Source organism: Neopelma chrysocephalum, unplaced genomic scaffold, assembly GCF_003984885.1.
Source record: "Neopelma chrysocephalum unplaced genomic scaffold, ASM398488v2 Primary Assembly neopelma1_23, whole genome shotgun sequence".
Taxonomy (NCBI): Eukaryota; Metazoa; Chordata; class Aves; order Passeriformes; family Pipridae; genus Neopelma; species Neopelma chrysocephalum.
The window spans coordinates 26,162,471-26,179,638 of record NW_020897691.1 but is presented as its reverse complement, the minus strand read 5'-3'; the positions used below and the strand labels follow the sequence as shown (position 1 = coordinate 26,179,638).

General features: G+C 38.6%; 1 protein-coding gene across 4 annotated transcripts in view; it reads right to left on the bottom strand.

The window, feature by feature from the left end:
* The window catches only part of ARHGAP18 (Rho GTPase activating protein 18), a 98,803-nt gene that overhangs the window by 26,269 nt on the left and 55,366 nt on the right, over positions 1 to 17,168 (bottom strand). For 2 of the 4 annotated variants that reach the window (XM_027691331.1, XM_027691321.1), the window contains exons 2-5: positions 11,893 to 12,092; positions 9,378 to 9,613; positions 6,509 to 6,581; positions 1,773 to 1,942 (exon numbers count right to left, since the gene is read on the bottom strand). In XM_027691331.1, the coding sequence (XP_027547132.1) occupies positions 1,773 to 1,942; positions 6,509 to 6,581; positions 9,378 to 9,613; positions 11,893 to 12,092 (679 nt within the window). Of the gene's footprint in view, positions 1 to 1,772; positions 1,943 to 6,508; positions 6,582 to 9,377; positions 9,614 to 11,479; positions 11,542 to 11,892; positions 12,093 to 13,468; positions 13,566 to 17,168 lie in introns of those variants that run through there. The other 2 variants (XM_027691312.1, XM_027691338.1) reach the window with 2 other exon arrangements.

The window sequence follows — 17,168 nt, the reverse complement described above, 5'->3', positions numbered from 1 at the left end:
CTGAGGACCTCACTGCCATTGTCCAAGCTTGCTTGGCCCCGGCAGATGAACCTTAGGATTAAAGGGTGGGCTCAGTTCAGCGCAGGCTGTGTCTCACCTAAAAAATCCATTGCGCAGGCTGGAAAGGTAAAAAGACCTTTCCCCAAATCTTCGTTCGCGAAGATGGGCCATTATTATTAAATAATAATAAAAGGGTTATCTTCTTAGGGAAGGGGGACACCTAATTACAGCTCATTTCTACTGTGCTAAATGCTCAGAGGCTGCAGTCAGAGATCAATATAAGGAATTTAGTTGAAAAGGTGAGGGAGAGGGACTTCCCAGCTCACTGAGCTTTCTAACTCCATCTGCCACCCTCAGGCTTCTAAGTAAGACTCTTGCCTGTTCCTGACACTAGCAGTGTGCATGACTCAGAGCAGGAAGGCTGACAAGACTTTCTTCCATTTGGAAAGATATATTATACTCCAGAATCATTTTCTCATCCTATACAAACCCAGCAATAGCACAGATGATTGGTGGTTATGGCATATGACTACAAGGGCAGATATCAAAATATAAACACAATTTACAAATGGCAGATGTGTAGCTGTTTCCCACCTTGAGCTTTCATTGACTTGCACAAACATGTCTGTTTAAAAATAGCTGCAAATGACAAAGTGCAACCAATAAATACAAACTGTAGAATTTAATAGGTAACTCCCTTCATTTTCCTATCATTTTGCCACTCCTTTTATCACTAAGAAATCCCACAACCATGTTCTTGAGCAATCCTTCACAAGCCTAGCTAGAAGAAGAGCTAATGTATGTATCATGCATATATACATATATACAGAAGTTAGAGCTTTCATCTCCTTGTTATAGGCTGCATTACAGAAACGTGACTCAAACACTTTAGAATCCATTTGTAAGTATCCATTAGTGTCTGGTTTATAATGTTTAAACTAGTATACATCGGGTAATTACTACTTGAAGAATTGCACATGTCCTTATCTAAATTAAGTGTTTGAAGAACAGTGAAACATTACTTCACAAACTGTGTTTACTCAGAGATGTTTGCATACAATGTTAGGGAAAAAAAACAAACAACAATACAAACCAGAGGATTTTCACACCAGTCAGTAGTTTACAGGTCATACATAACTGCATGTTCATGAACTGTTAGGCAGGGAGAGATCCTCAAAGAGATTTCTGAGGATCAACAACAAAATCCCTTAGAGGATTTTCTTTTGTATTTATATGGATTCATTCAGAAAGAGCCATTTTTTATTAGGAGTTCAAACTAATCCTTAATTTCCTGCCATTCGATTTCCTAGACCATTCTGTTCTTCATTTTCATCTCTCACCTACCTGCATTGGATAACTGCACCAGGTTTCCACAGTCATCCACCAACCCTCTTTAATTGACAACAGAGCTTTTTATTACAGAGATAAAGGATCTCCTCTCAGATAACAGGAAAAAGGGCTGTAAACAAATGAAGGGCACAGTTTGTGTACAACTACCACTAAGCCATTTACTCCAGCTTAATATTACCAGTTCATCATTGCTTACATATAGAGTGAATTTTATTATACAAGGATATAAATAGGCATCAAAGTAGTTATTTCCATGTTATTGAGAATACTATTTCCAAAAAATTAGTTATCTTGAGAAGCTCTATCTCCACAAAGCTGAATATGGCAAAATTCTTCTAAATCTATTTCGCTCACTATCAGATAAATTTCAGGCAAATAGTACCTCTAATAAAAACAAAGCGGAAAAAATAGGAAACACCTACCGGGAGAAGAGTGTCACCACCTCCACCCTTGCACATATTGCCTACTGAGCTGTCTTTGAGATTAGCTGCCTGTTCTGCAAATGATATCTCCAAATTGATGTCAGTGTCCGAAGATGGCATGACTTCAAGCATGCTCTTCTCCTCATCTGTTCCAAGATTGAACTCTTGACCTGAAAACACCAGAAAAAAAATCCTAAAAATCAGCAGCAGCACCAGTGAGCACCATTCAGTGCACAAGAGTAAGTTTTAAGTAGAAGTAAGTGCTGTGTAAGGGATGGACTTTCTGTTTGCAAATTCGCTGTTTTCTGCAATTTTTATGTCAGTTGAAAATTTAGCTTCTGACAAGGGTTCAGCTTTTCTAGGCTTTCTTCAATAATTTTGCCAAAGTATGGGGTTTTCTCCTATTTATCCATTAGGAAAAGATAGAGCAATCCACCTCAAACAAACATCAGACTCCCAGAATCTTGCAGAGCCAAAGAGCTTTGACTTCAGATGTTTCTTGCCATCAAATACTTTCCAGCCTCAAAGACTGTAACATCCTGCAACTAAATCAGCAAATATTTCTGCTCTTAAAATTTCAAAAGCAAAAGAGAATGTATCCTCTATGACCCAAAGCATTAACATCTAGGAATAACAGGGATGACACAGATCATATCTTTGTTCCGTCATTCCTGTCCTCACCTCAGACTGAGAAGTCTAGATTCTTCAAAACTGTTTGGGCGTGTTTCCATGATACAGGGAAGGACTAAGTACACAACAATGGCCTTATTTCTTTTTCTTGGTTCCTTAAAGAAATCAAACACTAGATAAACTTAGAACATTTTTGTTAAAAAAAAATAAAGAAGGAACAAAAGGGAGAGGCAGTTCTGCTTTTAGAAAAAGAAGTTGCCCAGTTTCACAGTAAATCAACCGTTGCTTTTCAGTTTGAAGTTAAAATATATCATGAAAGAAGCAAGAAGAAAATTATATTGTAAATAACAGAGTGTAATACAAAGCATCAAAGGCAATTTAGCCTAAGAAACATTTCCAACTTTTGCCTGTTGTGTGTGTTACTCACTACTTGCTTTTTCCAGAGTGGCTTCTGCTCACTTTCCATAGATCCCAAATTACCTAGGGCATACGCTAAAGATTAAGCCGATCCTGAAACTAGAGCTGTTCCTTTTGGTACAGAGACATATGAGTCCTCAGTAAGCAAACACATCCAAGGTCAAATTCACCTCTGACTCCAATCTTTGGCCTCCCTGTGTGTATCCATATATATCATGTAAAATGTTTAACGCATCTGAACTGAATGAAAACAGTTCCCCATCCCCCAAAGACTTTTGTCATGCTAATGTGGCCTATACGTGACCTACATACTTCCTACCAGCTTAGGAGGGATCTGGTGTTTGTAACAAACAAAAACGCAGTAGCTCCTATTTCAGTACTCTGGTCATACCAAGGTGCTGTGTAAAGCAGATGTCTTGGTAATGGTGTGCACATTTTAGAGGTCTGGAAATGCTGCTGTTGTGGGGAGTTTCCTCTTGGTTGTATAGCCTTGCTCCTATTGTTGTGCAGTCCTTAACTAGGCAGCATCTGTAAGAGGAAGTGGCTTTGATGTTCTGCCAATCTGCCAACTACATGCAATATTTCATGCGAGAAATGTAAATGTGATACATAAAACGTAAATACTGCCTATGAGGATGTGGAAACCATATTTTACATGAGTTTCGTACCCTTTCCTTGGTTCACAGAGCTATTTTAAGTTCACATAAAATGATGGGAATTCTTCAGGAAAAAACAAGGAAACATCACAAGTGTCAACCTTGCTATTTCCTAGTTTTGCTAGAGAATCTAGAGTATACTCCAATGGAGCTGTGCTGATAGTTCTTAATTTATAATTGGAAAGGTCAAATTTATAATTTTGACTGACAAAGCATTTCTCTAAAATGCCAGTTCATAGATGATTATAAATAGAAAATAAAAAACTTTTTAATCATTTCACTGACACTATCACTTTGGCTATAGGTTCCTTGCTTATCATGTAAAATGAAAAGCAAAAATAAACCCTTTAGTTAAAAAACACAACCACATTTCAGTCTGTTTCCATATCGAGAAGCAAACATCACTGCTCTTTACCCTCATATTACACATGGTACACACCATTCTTTCATCCATTTTCTAGATTGTTATGCTTTAAAATTGCCCTTATACAAAGGTTTTTATCTATCATTCTTCCTTTGGAGCTAATCCTGTGTTCAGAAAGACAACTGCAGTCTCACAGTAAACTGATTTTTGCTGCTACCCTATTTAAGATAATGAATATTTTTTATCTGTTTTATTCTTTCTTTTTTATTTCTTGAGAGGTCTCAACCAACACGGTCATTTTTCTTTTGTATCTGTTGAACATATTGCTAGCTTTGCAGGCCTTTAGTGAGTATCGTGGATTGTTAAATTGATAATGTCTTTTAAGAGCTTAACACACGATTGTGAATTTTCTTTTTGTTTCCTGTAGACTTACTCCATACCTATATGAAACAAAGGCACTTAAAGCCAGTAAGTGAGCATCCTTCCAAAAAACTTCAGATATGCAGCTACAAACAAAAAATCTAAGGAGCTCATTAAACTGTTCTGTTTGAGCAGGATTAGGCAGAAAAGAATAAAAATGTAATGGTTTTGTATTATTCTATGAGTTTGCATACACTATTTGGTCAAGAAACAAGGTGTGTCAGCCTGGTAAGAAAGGAGAAGTGAACACAGGTTCACACAGCTCAAGCATGCTCTAAGGGCAAACAACTAACATCTTCAGTTTGGCAGAAGCACTTGGGAATGCAGCATTCAAATATCAAATTAGGAACAGAGTCATCACCTTTGGAGTATGGCCAGAAAGATTGTTTGCCACAGCAGTTTTAAGACATCTCAATTTAAGCTTTTTTAATAATGTCTGAGATGATGTTCACTTTTTTCAGGTAAAACTGGGACTACTTCTCTGTCAAAGAGGTTTTCCATTTTAAAATAACATCTTTGGATTTGGATTTCATAAATATTTAGTACCTCTGAAATATCAGGCACTGTTTAGCTTTTGCCTTAAATTCATTCACTGTTTGTATAACACTAATTTGCTCATCATTCTGGAGGAAAGATCACAGTACAGCACCAAAACAGGTGCAGTGCTTTTAACACCACCAAACTTCCATGGTTTGACTGCAAATTGAACTGATTTTCCCTTCCTGCTCCAATCCTGGGAGCAGAGCCCATTTCAGTATGTTGACAAATGCAGAAGTGTATCAGGATGTAAGCAGGCTGCATTTGCCATCCGCATCACAATCTGTGCTGAGAAGAGCTAGCATATGGGATTTGCCTTTCAGAACTTCCCATTTCTGAAGGGTTCATCAGGGCCACAGGGAAAAAAAGAACCAGATGTGATAAAAACTCTGTAATAATTGCTTGGTAATTTTCCAGCTCTGAATCCTGCAGTGAAGTTTATTGACACAAGCACCAGGCATCTTCCTTCCCTTGTGCTGAACCAGCTGTCTGGCAGTCCTCCCAATTTTTTACTGTTCTGACTGAAGTGAGGTTTGCTGAGAAGGAAGGAAGGAAATACACACTTCTGAAAACACACAGTATTGGTGCTATTCAGGACTGGTTTATATTAATCTCTCCCACTTCAACTTCCATGCATATCCTGTATTGTCCATTGCTGTTTTCCCGAGTCTAATCCTAAAGTAAAAATTTTTCCAAAATACTACTGATCAGTATTCTAGATCTGGAGCAGAATTTTATTTGGTGGCTTAATTACAGATAACTAACTTGCAGTAGGGAACTTGATCTGCCTGCTCTCAGTGGCTACAGGGTTCAGCCTAAAACCTGTGTGCTGTTCAGCCCCCCAGAAGAATAGAAAACCCCAACATATAAACAAAGCAGAATAACAATGCAGTATCTTAAAGTTTAAATGGCTGCCAGTAAATGTCCTGATCTCTACAGTGGTAGGTCTGGTGGTATAACAGATATAGTGCAACCTCTACTTTGAAGAAACCTAAGATGATGCAGGACAGCCATCTTTTCATTACTGGATCTGAAGAACAGCAGAAAGCTCTATCAAAGTCTTTCATCAAAATTCATGCTCTCAAAACAGAAACTACAGAATCAGCTAAGGACTTCTGTAATGCTTTATCCTGGCAGTGAGAGGAAGAGGTCTTCCATGGGTACTGCACCCTTCTTGTGTGATCTACACGCCATTGAACACAATCCAGTCCTACACACAGGCAATGGTTATTTCCTTTCCATTTTCCTTAAGAAGGTAAGCAACCATTTTTCTTCCATCCCAAAATTTTCTTTTAATTTGAACTGCAGATATATAGCCAGTTCTCACTGTTTTTTCATGTTTATAGTCCATTTAGGTTTATTGTCTCGTATGCACAGATGAGCTTACGTACAGTATACCAGAGATAGACCAGAAGAGAGAAATTAAGGATCAGGAAAGATTTAAGCATAAGCTGTGAGAAGAGACCTCTCCCAGATAGCTCAATTATAAGATGATCCCTGGTAATAAACCAGGTTTCTCAGATGGCTCAAAGGACACTATCTACAGCCACATTAAAATTTTACACCCCAACAATGCAGTTCAGAACAGGTTCCTCATTAGAATTTATTTTGCTGAAAAGTTACTTGAAATATAGACTCATGTAGTAGCTTGTGTAGTTGAATGCCTACAAAAAAAAAAGAAAAAAATAAAGAAGAAAGTCATTTGGCATTACCTTTTGTTCCATCGTGTGTTTCATTTTTGTTTTCACTTGTTCTCACAGTTGAGGGTTCACTTCCATCACAGACCTAAGAAAGGAACAATAAATATGCATGCCTATAAAAACCAAATCCATGCTTGTAGAAACTCCTCTGACCCTGTGCAGGATTAAACCACACCCTCCTGCAATACAGGGGTATGCAGAAGTGTTTCAGCAGAAAACCCTTTGCCAAAGTCCAAGGGAATCTGAAACCTAGGTAATTAAAAAAGAAGTAATTAGGTCAATTCCTCCTCTTCCTAGAAGGCTAAGTGGGTGAAAGACTTAATTTTCCAGAGCGACAAAGAATAAGAAAATGCAGTCTTTGACCTGAAGCCATAGTTTGCACTGGAAAGGATATGGAAAGGGAATCCGGAGGATTTTGACTGACTTGACATTTTGACTTCACTGACTGACTCCAAATTCCTTTCTCTTGCAAAATCTTATATAGTCACCTCCCCTACAGAGCAATCCCATCCCTTTTGCAGGGCAGTCTGACATTATTATCTGTGCTTTCAGGTTTGATTTCTAACAGCAAAGCCAGGACACTGTGAAGAGGCTTCAAAACGGGAAAGGATTTGAACCATCCTCTCCTTTCTAAAATGCAGACCTACCCAGTCTCAAGATGTGTCAGATTCCATGAACTGGATGACTCCTGCTATAGGCAAAAATATTCCAGAACATGTAGAAAATCTACGCCCATATATATGGGTATACATATACCCATATACATTTTTACCCCTGCATTATTTTTATTGTGTTTTTGGCAACTCAAATTAACAATGAATGTTTAGCACTCTAGATTTCTAATTGTATTTTACTCAAGCAATTTATAACTCCATACTTACTGAGAAGAAAAATTCAAGTTTTAAAGATTTCTTCTGCTGGCATGATCTGTATATTCACTTCTTTTTTTCCTTTTTTTTTTTTCTTTAACTGGGGATTCTGAGAGAAGGAAAAAGATAGCACTCCTGCCCCCAAAATTATTACTGTTTCACAAAGCAGCAGAAGCAGACTGGGAAGCTGTCAAGGTACCAAAAGCCTAGCTTCTCTTTGGGAATACGGCAGGAAATTTAGGAGAGACATCAACACAGTTGTTGTGTTGATGCAAAACATCAACACTATTGTTTTACCTTTCCTCCTGCTTTCCTCCAGATGAAGGGAGGTTACAGGATTTTTGGAGGCTATTGTTAAACTGGAATGACTTCATACAGCTGCAGATGGCTTCAGTCCTCTTTTGTTACATAAAAAGCTTTCTAACGATGGAAAAGTAACAAAGTACTGAGACAAGTTACCTAGGGAGGTTGTAAAAGCTACTTCACTACAGGCTTTCTGTGACAGATTAGATGAAAAACCACAAGAAACGATTTCTGAGTAATTATCTTGCTTTGGAGAAAGGAATGCAGCACAGGTTTGAGGGCCTACACTTGTTTTACTTTATTTCTGTTAAGGAAACAGGTTTAGAAGGATTTTTTTTTCCATTATTTCTAAATTGAAGAAATATTTTAACCTTCTGTGTTATGCTTCTTATATGGCTACAATCATTTGTCTGTTTGCATTACTTCTCACTGATGTCTTCAATATCAAAACATGCAGTTTAAGAGACACAGAAGTCTACTGAACGCTGTGATGTAGGATTTTCAAACATTACAGTGTGTAGCTTACATACAGGAACATGAGTATTTATTGTGCTTTACTGAAATAACATCCTTGAAAGAGAAATTATACTGCTTTAAGCTATATGATATTTTACCTAAATTGCTCTGCTATTAGATCATGTAATTTTTAGGTAGAGTCAATTACAAATCAGATCCTGGAAAGCTTTTATGGAGTTAATATCCCTTCTGTAACCACATGCAAGGCAGAAGAATGAAAGTGAAGCTGTGCCTCTAGAACACACATTTGAGCTTACAAACTCCCCTCACTACATTTCACTGCGGCTGAGTTTGAAAGGAGCTGATGAAGGAGAAGATGATGTTGAGGGAAAGAGGAAGTTAAATCTCCTCAAAATTCACTGTGCTTTCCACCACCACTACCACTGCACAGAATGGAACCGTCAGCAGTGACAATAAGGGACAGAGCTGAGGGCAGGTAAACTTGCCATGCATATTCATCAGGTCATACTCTTCTTATGATTGAAGATCTCAGTGCTCTGTGGGAGCAGACAGGACATATGCCCTTCTCCACAGAAAAGGAATTCTAATCATAGTCTCCATTTCCCTCCTTTCCCTTTCCTACATATGGGAGAGGAACTCTGTTCAATATTCCATGAGAGGAAACTGGGACCTTTCAGGACCTGCCAGAGCAACTTCCCATACACAGTCTGACAACACACAAAGGCCCTGGGAGCTAGTATGGGGTTTACGCCTCAGGTGATAAGCATAAAGATGTAGCCAAAACTGAGGACGTTATGTCGATGCCTCTTTTTTTCCTTTTTTTTTTTCAAAAAAACCCCCAAAAAACAAGAGCACCAGTAAGTAAGAGCTACTACCACCCAAAGGTAAAAGTGGGCTTTTGGTAGCTCTTTGGGTGATTGTTGTCATGAGTTTTGCATCTACATGAAAGTTAATTCAGATTAATGTCTTGGCCATGGAGTGGTTGTTTTATTCATCACCTTTAAGTAATACAAGACCAATATACATAACTTCTTTTTACTTACTAAAATCACTTAATGCAATGTCAACTCTGGAAAAACACCATTCCTGCAAATTTAGTCAAAAATTCTCTTGGAAATCAGTGAAAAATCTTCTGGAAATATCCCTTTTGTGTGCCACTCTCCTCTCCTCCCACCCCTGCATGTCCCTTTTCTCTCTGCCGGAATCAAACAAAACAACAGACAGGAACTTACTTTTCCCTTTGAGTCATTTTGTAGCCTGAAGATATCTCTGACATCAGGAATCTGGTGCTGTTTGTTTTTTTTCCTCAGTGTTTGTGTGATAGTCTCTACTCGCTTTTCCACTGCTGCTCTCTGGGTTCGGGTCAGTGTGGATAGAAACACCATGCTTTCCTGGGAGTCGCCAGAGCTCTCTCCAAACAGATTTGACAGACCTGCCTCCTTCAGCCATTCTTCTTCTAGTTCTCCCTCTGAGCAAGTCAAAGGGAAAAAGGCAAAAATGGCTTTCGAGTACTGCCAAGCACACTGGATGTTAATGACATGATAGAGTTAATACAATCCCAGGGAAAGTACTAAGGGGATACACAATTAAGAATAATTACTTACACTATCATGACTTGGAAAAAAGCCATTGTTTCTGAAGAGCTTCAAAAGATTTAACATATGATATCAAAGCTTTTAAAATAGTTAATCCAATACAGATTGCTATGTGGCAATCTTTATAATAATCTACAGCATTTCTATTAAATCATATACCATTTTATAAATGTACCTAGATATAAATTTGTATGGGGAAGTCTGAAAGACTCTGATCATCACTGCCTCATTGATTTTCAGTTCAATATTCAATCTTTTTTGCTCCCTTACTGACATGGTTCTGCCCACTTTTCTTGACACATTAATCCTACAGCCCTCCACTAGCTCAATTTAATGAAGGACAAACCAGGCTACAGCAGTCACCTTAATGCTATTTTTTCATCAGTTCTTATGACATGGTCTCCAGCCTGCTGACAGCCCACAAAACAATTTTTGCTTTATTCTTATAGCTGATAAGGTATCCTTTATTGACAGATCACTGCACAAGAAAGGTGAGAAAGCTATTGAATACTGTTACTGATGGCAAAACTGATTCTGAAACCCGTATCTCTCTAACGATATTTTCTTTAAAACACTAAGTTCTGTCTGTAGCAGCTGAGGTTGTGTCGAATGCCAACAACCCTCTCAAATGTTCAAGCAATATTTCCATTTATCAGATATTTAAAAATAATCCCAATCTGGCATGTCTACTTCACCACTGACTGCAGTTTCCCACTGTGCCCAGTGCACATTCAAATGGGCACCTGAACATTAACAGCATTCAGAAAACAGACAACAGATTTTAAGTATGGATTTTGCTATGGCTGGGTAGCCAAACCCTGAACTCTGACAAAACTCTCAGATTTTATCAGGGCTGGAAAGAAGGGCTACACCCGTTCTCCAGAGCAGGTGTGAGCAAGGTAAATCTCATCTGTCCCCTGCCTTGCCTTTGCATGGCCGTGTTTCAAGCAAGCGCCCCCCCTTGGCAGGCCCATCACCCAGGTGCAGCATCCCACACATTCAGGAGTACTTGTATCCAAGCAAGGTGCTGCACATTAGGCAAGGTGCAGGGCATAGCAACATATGCTTGAGCTTATAACTCAACTGTGCTGACTCACCTGGGCTTCATGCCAGAGTCAGCTGCAGTAACTAAGGGGAAGAAGGCTATGTAAAAAAAAAAAAGAAAAGGAAATGGGGTGCAGAGCCTAAAGGCACAGCCACATCAGTGAGTTGGGGTAATAGAAGAGGCTCATGCACTGCAGAGCAATGGGCTCTGCTTCTCTGGAGAAAGGTTCACAGCTCTGTCAGATGCCCTGCTCCCAGCAAGGGCTGGGAGCCTTGCTGCTTTCTCCAGGGGCCACGTTGTACACTCTTCAGAGCACTTGTAAATAGCAGCGCCATTTCAAAATGCTTAGGGAGGCAGAAGTGCAAATCCCTTTGAAAGCTCATGGAGCACATTCTTCTCACTCATGTGGAGGCCATACCAAAATGCAAAATTCACCATTTTAATTTTCTGAGACTGTAAGTCTCTTGTAAGAATGGAAGAGAGACAGATACTGCTCTGTTAAAAAGTAATTTTTGAGAGAAGACTGGAATTAAGGATATTACTTTTCTTTTGTCAGAGACAAAAAAAAAAGAAAAAAGAAACTGCTCAACCTCCAAGATCATGCCCTAAGGAGTGGCCCATAATTGATGCTTCTGAGAAACAAAATAATACAACTGAACAATCACAACAGTTACAAGCGTAGAAAGTTACTCACTAAACTTAAACTGGTTAATCATTGGCTTGTCTTCTAAAGCGTGGGGTTTCTATCCACAATAGCTACAATAACGAACAACATACACAAAGAGTGAAAGAGTAAGTTAGTTTAACAGTAAACTGTAAATAAAGCTTCAATTGTTGTGATTTGCAAGAACAGGCACCTTTCTGATATTCTGCAAATATCATTCAAAGGAAAATCATCCTTTTACTTCTGTCCAATAAAACTCTTTCAGAGCACTGCACATGCACTGATATGCATCAGAGGCAACAGAATTTTCAAAGTGGATATTCAGGAAGGTGACCTCTTTTTTATGATTTGTGTTTGGTGGGTGCCATCTCTTGAAATAAGACTTGAAGAGAAATTCCTAAATCAGCAAACTGATGATCATTCACAGGAATGGATTTCGTTACCATCTGGCTCTTTCACTACAAGTGCTACTCCTTCCTCATGGTTATTTCCTCTGGTTTCATGGATGTTTTCAAGTTCTTTCCAGTAGTCCTCCATAGACAGTTCATCCAAGGAGTCCTGGGATCCCGAGCGGTCAAACGATGCTCCATCAGGGATCTTCTTGGAATGGTCATGGTTCATTGTATACTGGCCAGACCGACGGCTACAAACAAACCCAAAAGCAATTCTTGGTTAGCATCTTAAGATACAAGATATATTAATATCTGTGAAGGCAACTGGTGATGAATTGTGTCAAAGTATCAAAGCAAACCACTATCAACAAGCAAATCAAGATATCAAAAATTACTTTTAATATCTGGAATATATTTTTAATTTAATATTTCTGCTACCTGTATCTTCCAATCCAGAATGACAGAGGAGTCAGCCTTAAAAAGGAAATAATGAATCCAAGGTCTAGTAATCCTGGTTACACTAAACCTTTAATTCAACTCACAACAGTCAGTTCCACAAACTTTATGGTACATATCTTCCTATCACCGCTTAAAAAAATTTTCAAAAGTGTTTTTCTGCCTGAGTAAAATCTTATAGCTTAACAGTACAATTACTGTTTCCCTTTGTTATTCTGCCTTTATTTTTTATTAATATTTACTCTGGTATCTATGACCTTAATTACAGCTGGGAAAGGACAATGTAGAATTACTGCAATTACAGTTTGTGAAGTAAACTGGCAAGTCTGACTGTTTAATAAGGGCCACAGTAACTATTTGTTTCCATCTGGCTGCCTCTTTGACTGAAACCTTACCATTTTTATAGTTTGGTGTTACTAGTTTCTGATTCACCCCACCAAATGTATATTGCTAAGGCTTCCAAAAGGAATCTTTCATCTTAAGTATAACTGCAACTAGAAAAAAAGAAACCAATAAGCTGAAACCTCTAGGTCTCATCTTGACCTCATTAAGTCATTGGTAAAAATAACCACTGACCTAGTAGGGAATTCATCTTAAAAAGGGCAAAGGTTTTAATTATATCACTGAAATTACAGGTCACCCTTACAGTCAAATATACCAAATCAAAAGCCACAAACTGATCCAGTGTATCAGTGGATTACATGAGTAGCAACCTGATTTAACTTTGGAGTTGGCTCTACTTATAGTGGAGGTCAGATTGAACATGATGATTTCCAGTGATCTTTTTCTAAACTAAGTTACTCTACCATTGTAACTGCTTCTTCCTTGTATTAAATTCTTCCTTGTATTAAAAGATAGTAAGCTCTTAGTATTTCAGGAAGAGCCTCAGAGTGTTTTATGTCTGAATTTATCACCATACTCTAAAAAAGAAGGCATGGTTTGGGCTTTAATAACAAGTATCACTTATTCCAAGAGAAAAACATATCAAAGATCAAGCATTGTGGATTTATCAGAGTGTAACCGCAGTAAAGTTACAGTAAAGTAAGTCCTACCATCCCATTTGGCTGACTTGGCAAGTTCATATAGTATTAAAACAAAAGTCTCTCGTCCTTGCATTTTATCTCAGGACAACTGACGCTTGTTAGCTGCTCCTAAGTAAAAAAAGCCATGCCTTTCTCTCTGAAGATAAGCCCCTTGTGTGTCCAAGTAACAAATCCTTTCACACCACACATGCTCGATTCTCTGATAAGAAATCCTGACCATATGGACTTTGCCTTTAAAGGTAAAAAGCCTTATGGAAGGACACTGAGTTTCCACCTGCCCTGCCTCTCAGCTCCAAGTGCAAGTTAATAAATGACAATTAATTACCAAGATAATACGCGCCTCAACACCATTCCTTAACCTGTCTTTACTTGAAAGCCCGGGGGGAAAAAAAACATAAAGGAGTGTTTAGCTTCTGCATCAATGGCAATAACACCATCATGGTAGTAGTACATGTTACCCAATAAATACAATATCTCTACCTCAGTTCTTTAACCTCTCCTGACAGGTATGTACCTCGCGTGACATGTGCTGCTTGTGAATCCAACACTAATCACTGCAGAAAGATGTTCATGGAGACACAGCAGAAGCGTCCCCCCCAGGCAACTTGAGTGCTGAGTGTGGCCAAAGCAGGTCAGACTTCCCTTGCACAGGCCTCCTACCTTCTTCAGCTGGAGGTGCTCAGAGCAGACTGGGTCTCTCCCACAGACTCTGGACACTTGAACTGCTGCCTAAGGGAGGTGAGATTTCAGTTTATTGTCACTTCGTTTAACCCTCTGGAGCTGCGAGGCAACTCTTGCGTGGCCTTTTACCTTTGGAACAACCCGCTCTCACTGACCCACCTCAGCTGAAATTTAACCACCATAGCACACAATGCAAAAAATAAAACTAACAGACTGGCTAAGTTAAAAGCATGCACTTTGGGGAATTCTGGTAGGCTGAGCTGGGATACACTGCAGCATGTCATGGGTTCTGCGCCATGCTAAGAGGGCAGAGCTCCTCTGATCCCTCTATAAAAGCCGGCTTGTCACCTTCCCAAGACTAAGTCCTGTTTCTGAGAAGAGAAGCCTGTGTCCCAAAATTCACAGCTGACACTCACAAAGAGCACTCAAGGCCATTTTCAGGGTCCTGTGAGCATTTGCTGTACATCACAAACACTGCATTAACACTCAGACACGGCACCTTGCCCTTCAGTCTCTGGTCACAGGGCTGCTCTACTCAACCAAAGGTAAGCGGCTTTTCTTGTCAGGCTCCTCCCAGCCTGACCTTTCCATCCGTCATTAACGAACCAATACAGGAACTCTCAATTGTAGGCAGGCAGTAACGCCACTTCTTGTCATGAAAGCCCTCAGAGATAGAAGGACATGAATGACCAAAGGATCCTGACAAGAAATATTCATACAAAACCTCCACCACTCTGCTGTGAATCTCCAAATCTCTCCTTCAACATGTTATTTTAGGCCCATTCTCAGCTGCCAATCCCAACCTCAGCAGCATTTGGGCTCCTCAGGAGCCAAGTGACACACCACTCCCACTCCACTCACAAATTCCTTGATTCCTTGTCTTCCCTCATCAGAATCAGTCAATCCCTATCACCAGTTTTTGTTTGGACTGCAAACCCTTTCAAAGCCATCTGCATTTGTCCACAGCCACACTTCATATTTTTGTGGGCTAGGAAAGAGAGAAGCTCTGGTTGGGAGAAAACAACTGCTAAAGCTCTAGCTCTCAGAGCACATCAGATCTTATTTTCACTTCGCTTGGTTCAAGGTTTCTTGCCTTGCATACTCCACCAGAGAAAGACATCAGTGAAGCAGTATTTGGTGCATAATCTGCACAGCAGTGGCTCCAGGCATCTTCATCTCTGTCTCTACTATGAACTCCTTCCTATGCACAAAGAGGCAGAAACAAGACAGACCTTTTGAGGATAATGAGGACAGTCTTGATACCATAGGCTTGGTATAGATGAGAAAACAAAAATAATTTTAAAAATTCACAGCAAACGGAAAAATAAGTTGCCAATTAAGATTTTTATTTTCAGATATCTGTTGAAAACAGCTAGAACATGGGGCTTCTGCTGTGACCTTCCACTAAATTCAATCCTTCTCCAAACTTATGCTTAGTAAGCACTAATTGCATATTACACAATAAAAATGCACAGGTGGAAGCACGTTAAGGCCAAGAAGAACAGAGAGGAGCAAGGGAAAAGCAATCGCTCTTAGTAATAATATTATAAGGAATTTGGACAAGAGATATATTTTTTAAAATAATTATTCCACATGTATAGATTCATAAAAATTTTTTTTTCAGTATTTCAAATGCCTCATGTTACAAGCTTTAAAGTTTTGTAGAAGACTGCTATCCAAAAAACTATCAGTAGGAAATAAATACAGCTCATTACAAAAAAAAAGCTATTACTGCAGTTGCAGAAAATAGGTTACTTCTCCAGTACATTGTTATCAAGTGTCCAGTTTGTCTATTTAAAATGTGAAAAAAGCAGCTGCTTTTCTCAAGTATCTTAAAGGAGATCTCTTTTCTTCATACAGAAAATGTAGGGTACTGTTACACACACAGTCACTTGAAGTAATTTTCAAGCATTTCAGATTACTACACAGTAAGTTTACTCACCAGCAGTTTTTTTCCCCCGGAAAACTCATATTTCCATTAAGGTCTTCACTTATAACACTCTCAAACTCTATTAAAATCTTATTAACATCTATTCCCAATCATTAGTAAATAGTTTACTCTTCAAATAGCTTTACAGGGAGCAATGCAACACTCTCATTTGCAAATGACACAGGTAGTTCTGACCTCTCATACTCAGACACATGCCCTTCACGGCCAATGAGACTTTTGCGTATTTATGTCAGTACAAAACTGAGCCCCCGGGTATAAAACTCATTCTTCAATATAGTTATTGCAGTTTCTCACCAGACTTAATCTTCTTGTCCCACCCACCAGACATGCATTTATTTATTAGAAACATCAAGGATGTGAGACGAAACACTCCAGCTCTTTCAGAGGGGGCCATTAAAAACAATTCTTGTAATGAACACCATTCATTACATTTACAAGGAAAGAAACAAGATTTGGGTTATTTCACTAAGTACTGATATGCTTCATATTGGGTCAAGTAATTAAGGGAGAAGAACTGTGTGCAAATGTTTTCTTCAGCATTTACTTTTGTGACCAAGTGTGTCCCTTCTCAGCCTCTAAGTAAATATGACTCTTTACATTAATCACTATTTTACAGCATAACAAAAATGCTGGTTTTCTTAGGCTCTGTTAACCTGATTTTGATTTCAACACTAGTAGTTTTATAATAGTTCAGTTGTCTTTATTCCTAATTTTCTTTCCTGTGAAGTCTAAATCTCCCTGTCTGTTTCAGTGTCTTTTTAGCAGTTCATAACTGATATTTGTCATGTGTAAACTACAACAGTTAGAGATTAATCAGTTAGTAAAGTGCACTTCCATTTTCATTTCAGATTAATTCACTTTGCAGAAAGCTAATTTTGCCCTTACTTCCATTTCTCTCACTTAAGAATTAAGGACCATGTTGTGTTCTAAAACAATGAGTGATGAGAAAAAATATAATATTTGTCGGTTTTGTAGTGCTAGGTAATAATTTTGGACCTTTCTACAGCACTATACAAACATCGTAATTGTATGTGTACCATAATTTTATGGTATTCTTATATACTATACATATGGGTATGCATATAGATGTATAAAGGCAGAAATACTAAATGCAAGGGCATTTATGGTCATAAAAACTAAGGAATATAAATACACTTGAATCAAACATAAAAGATTAACACTGCTGAAAGAAATGT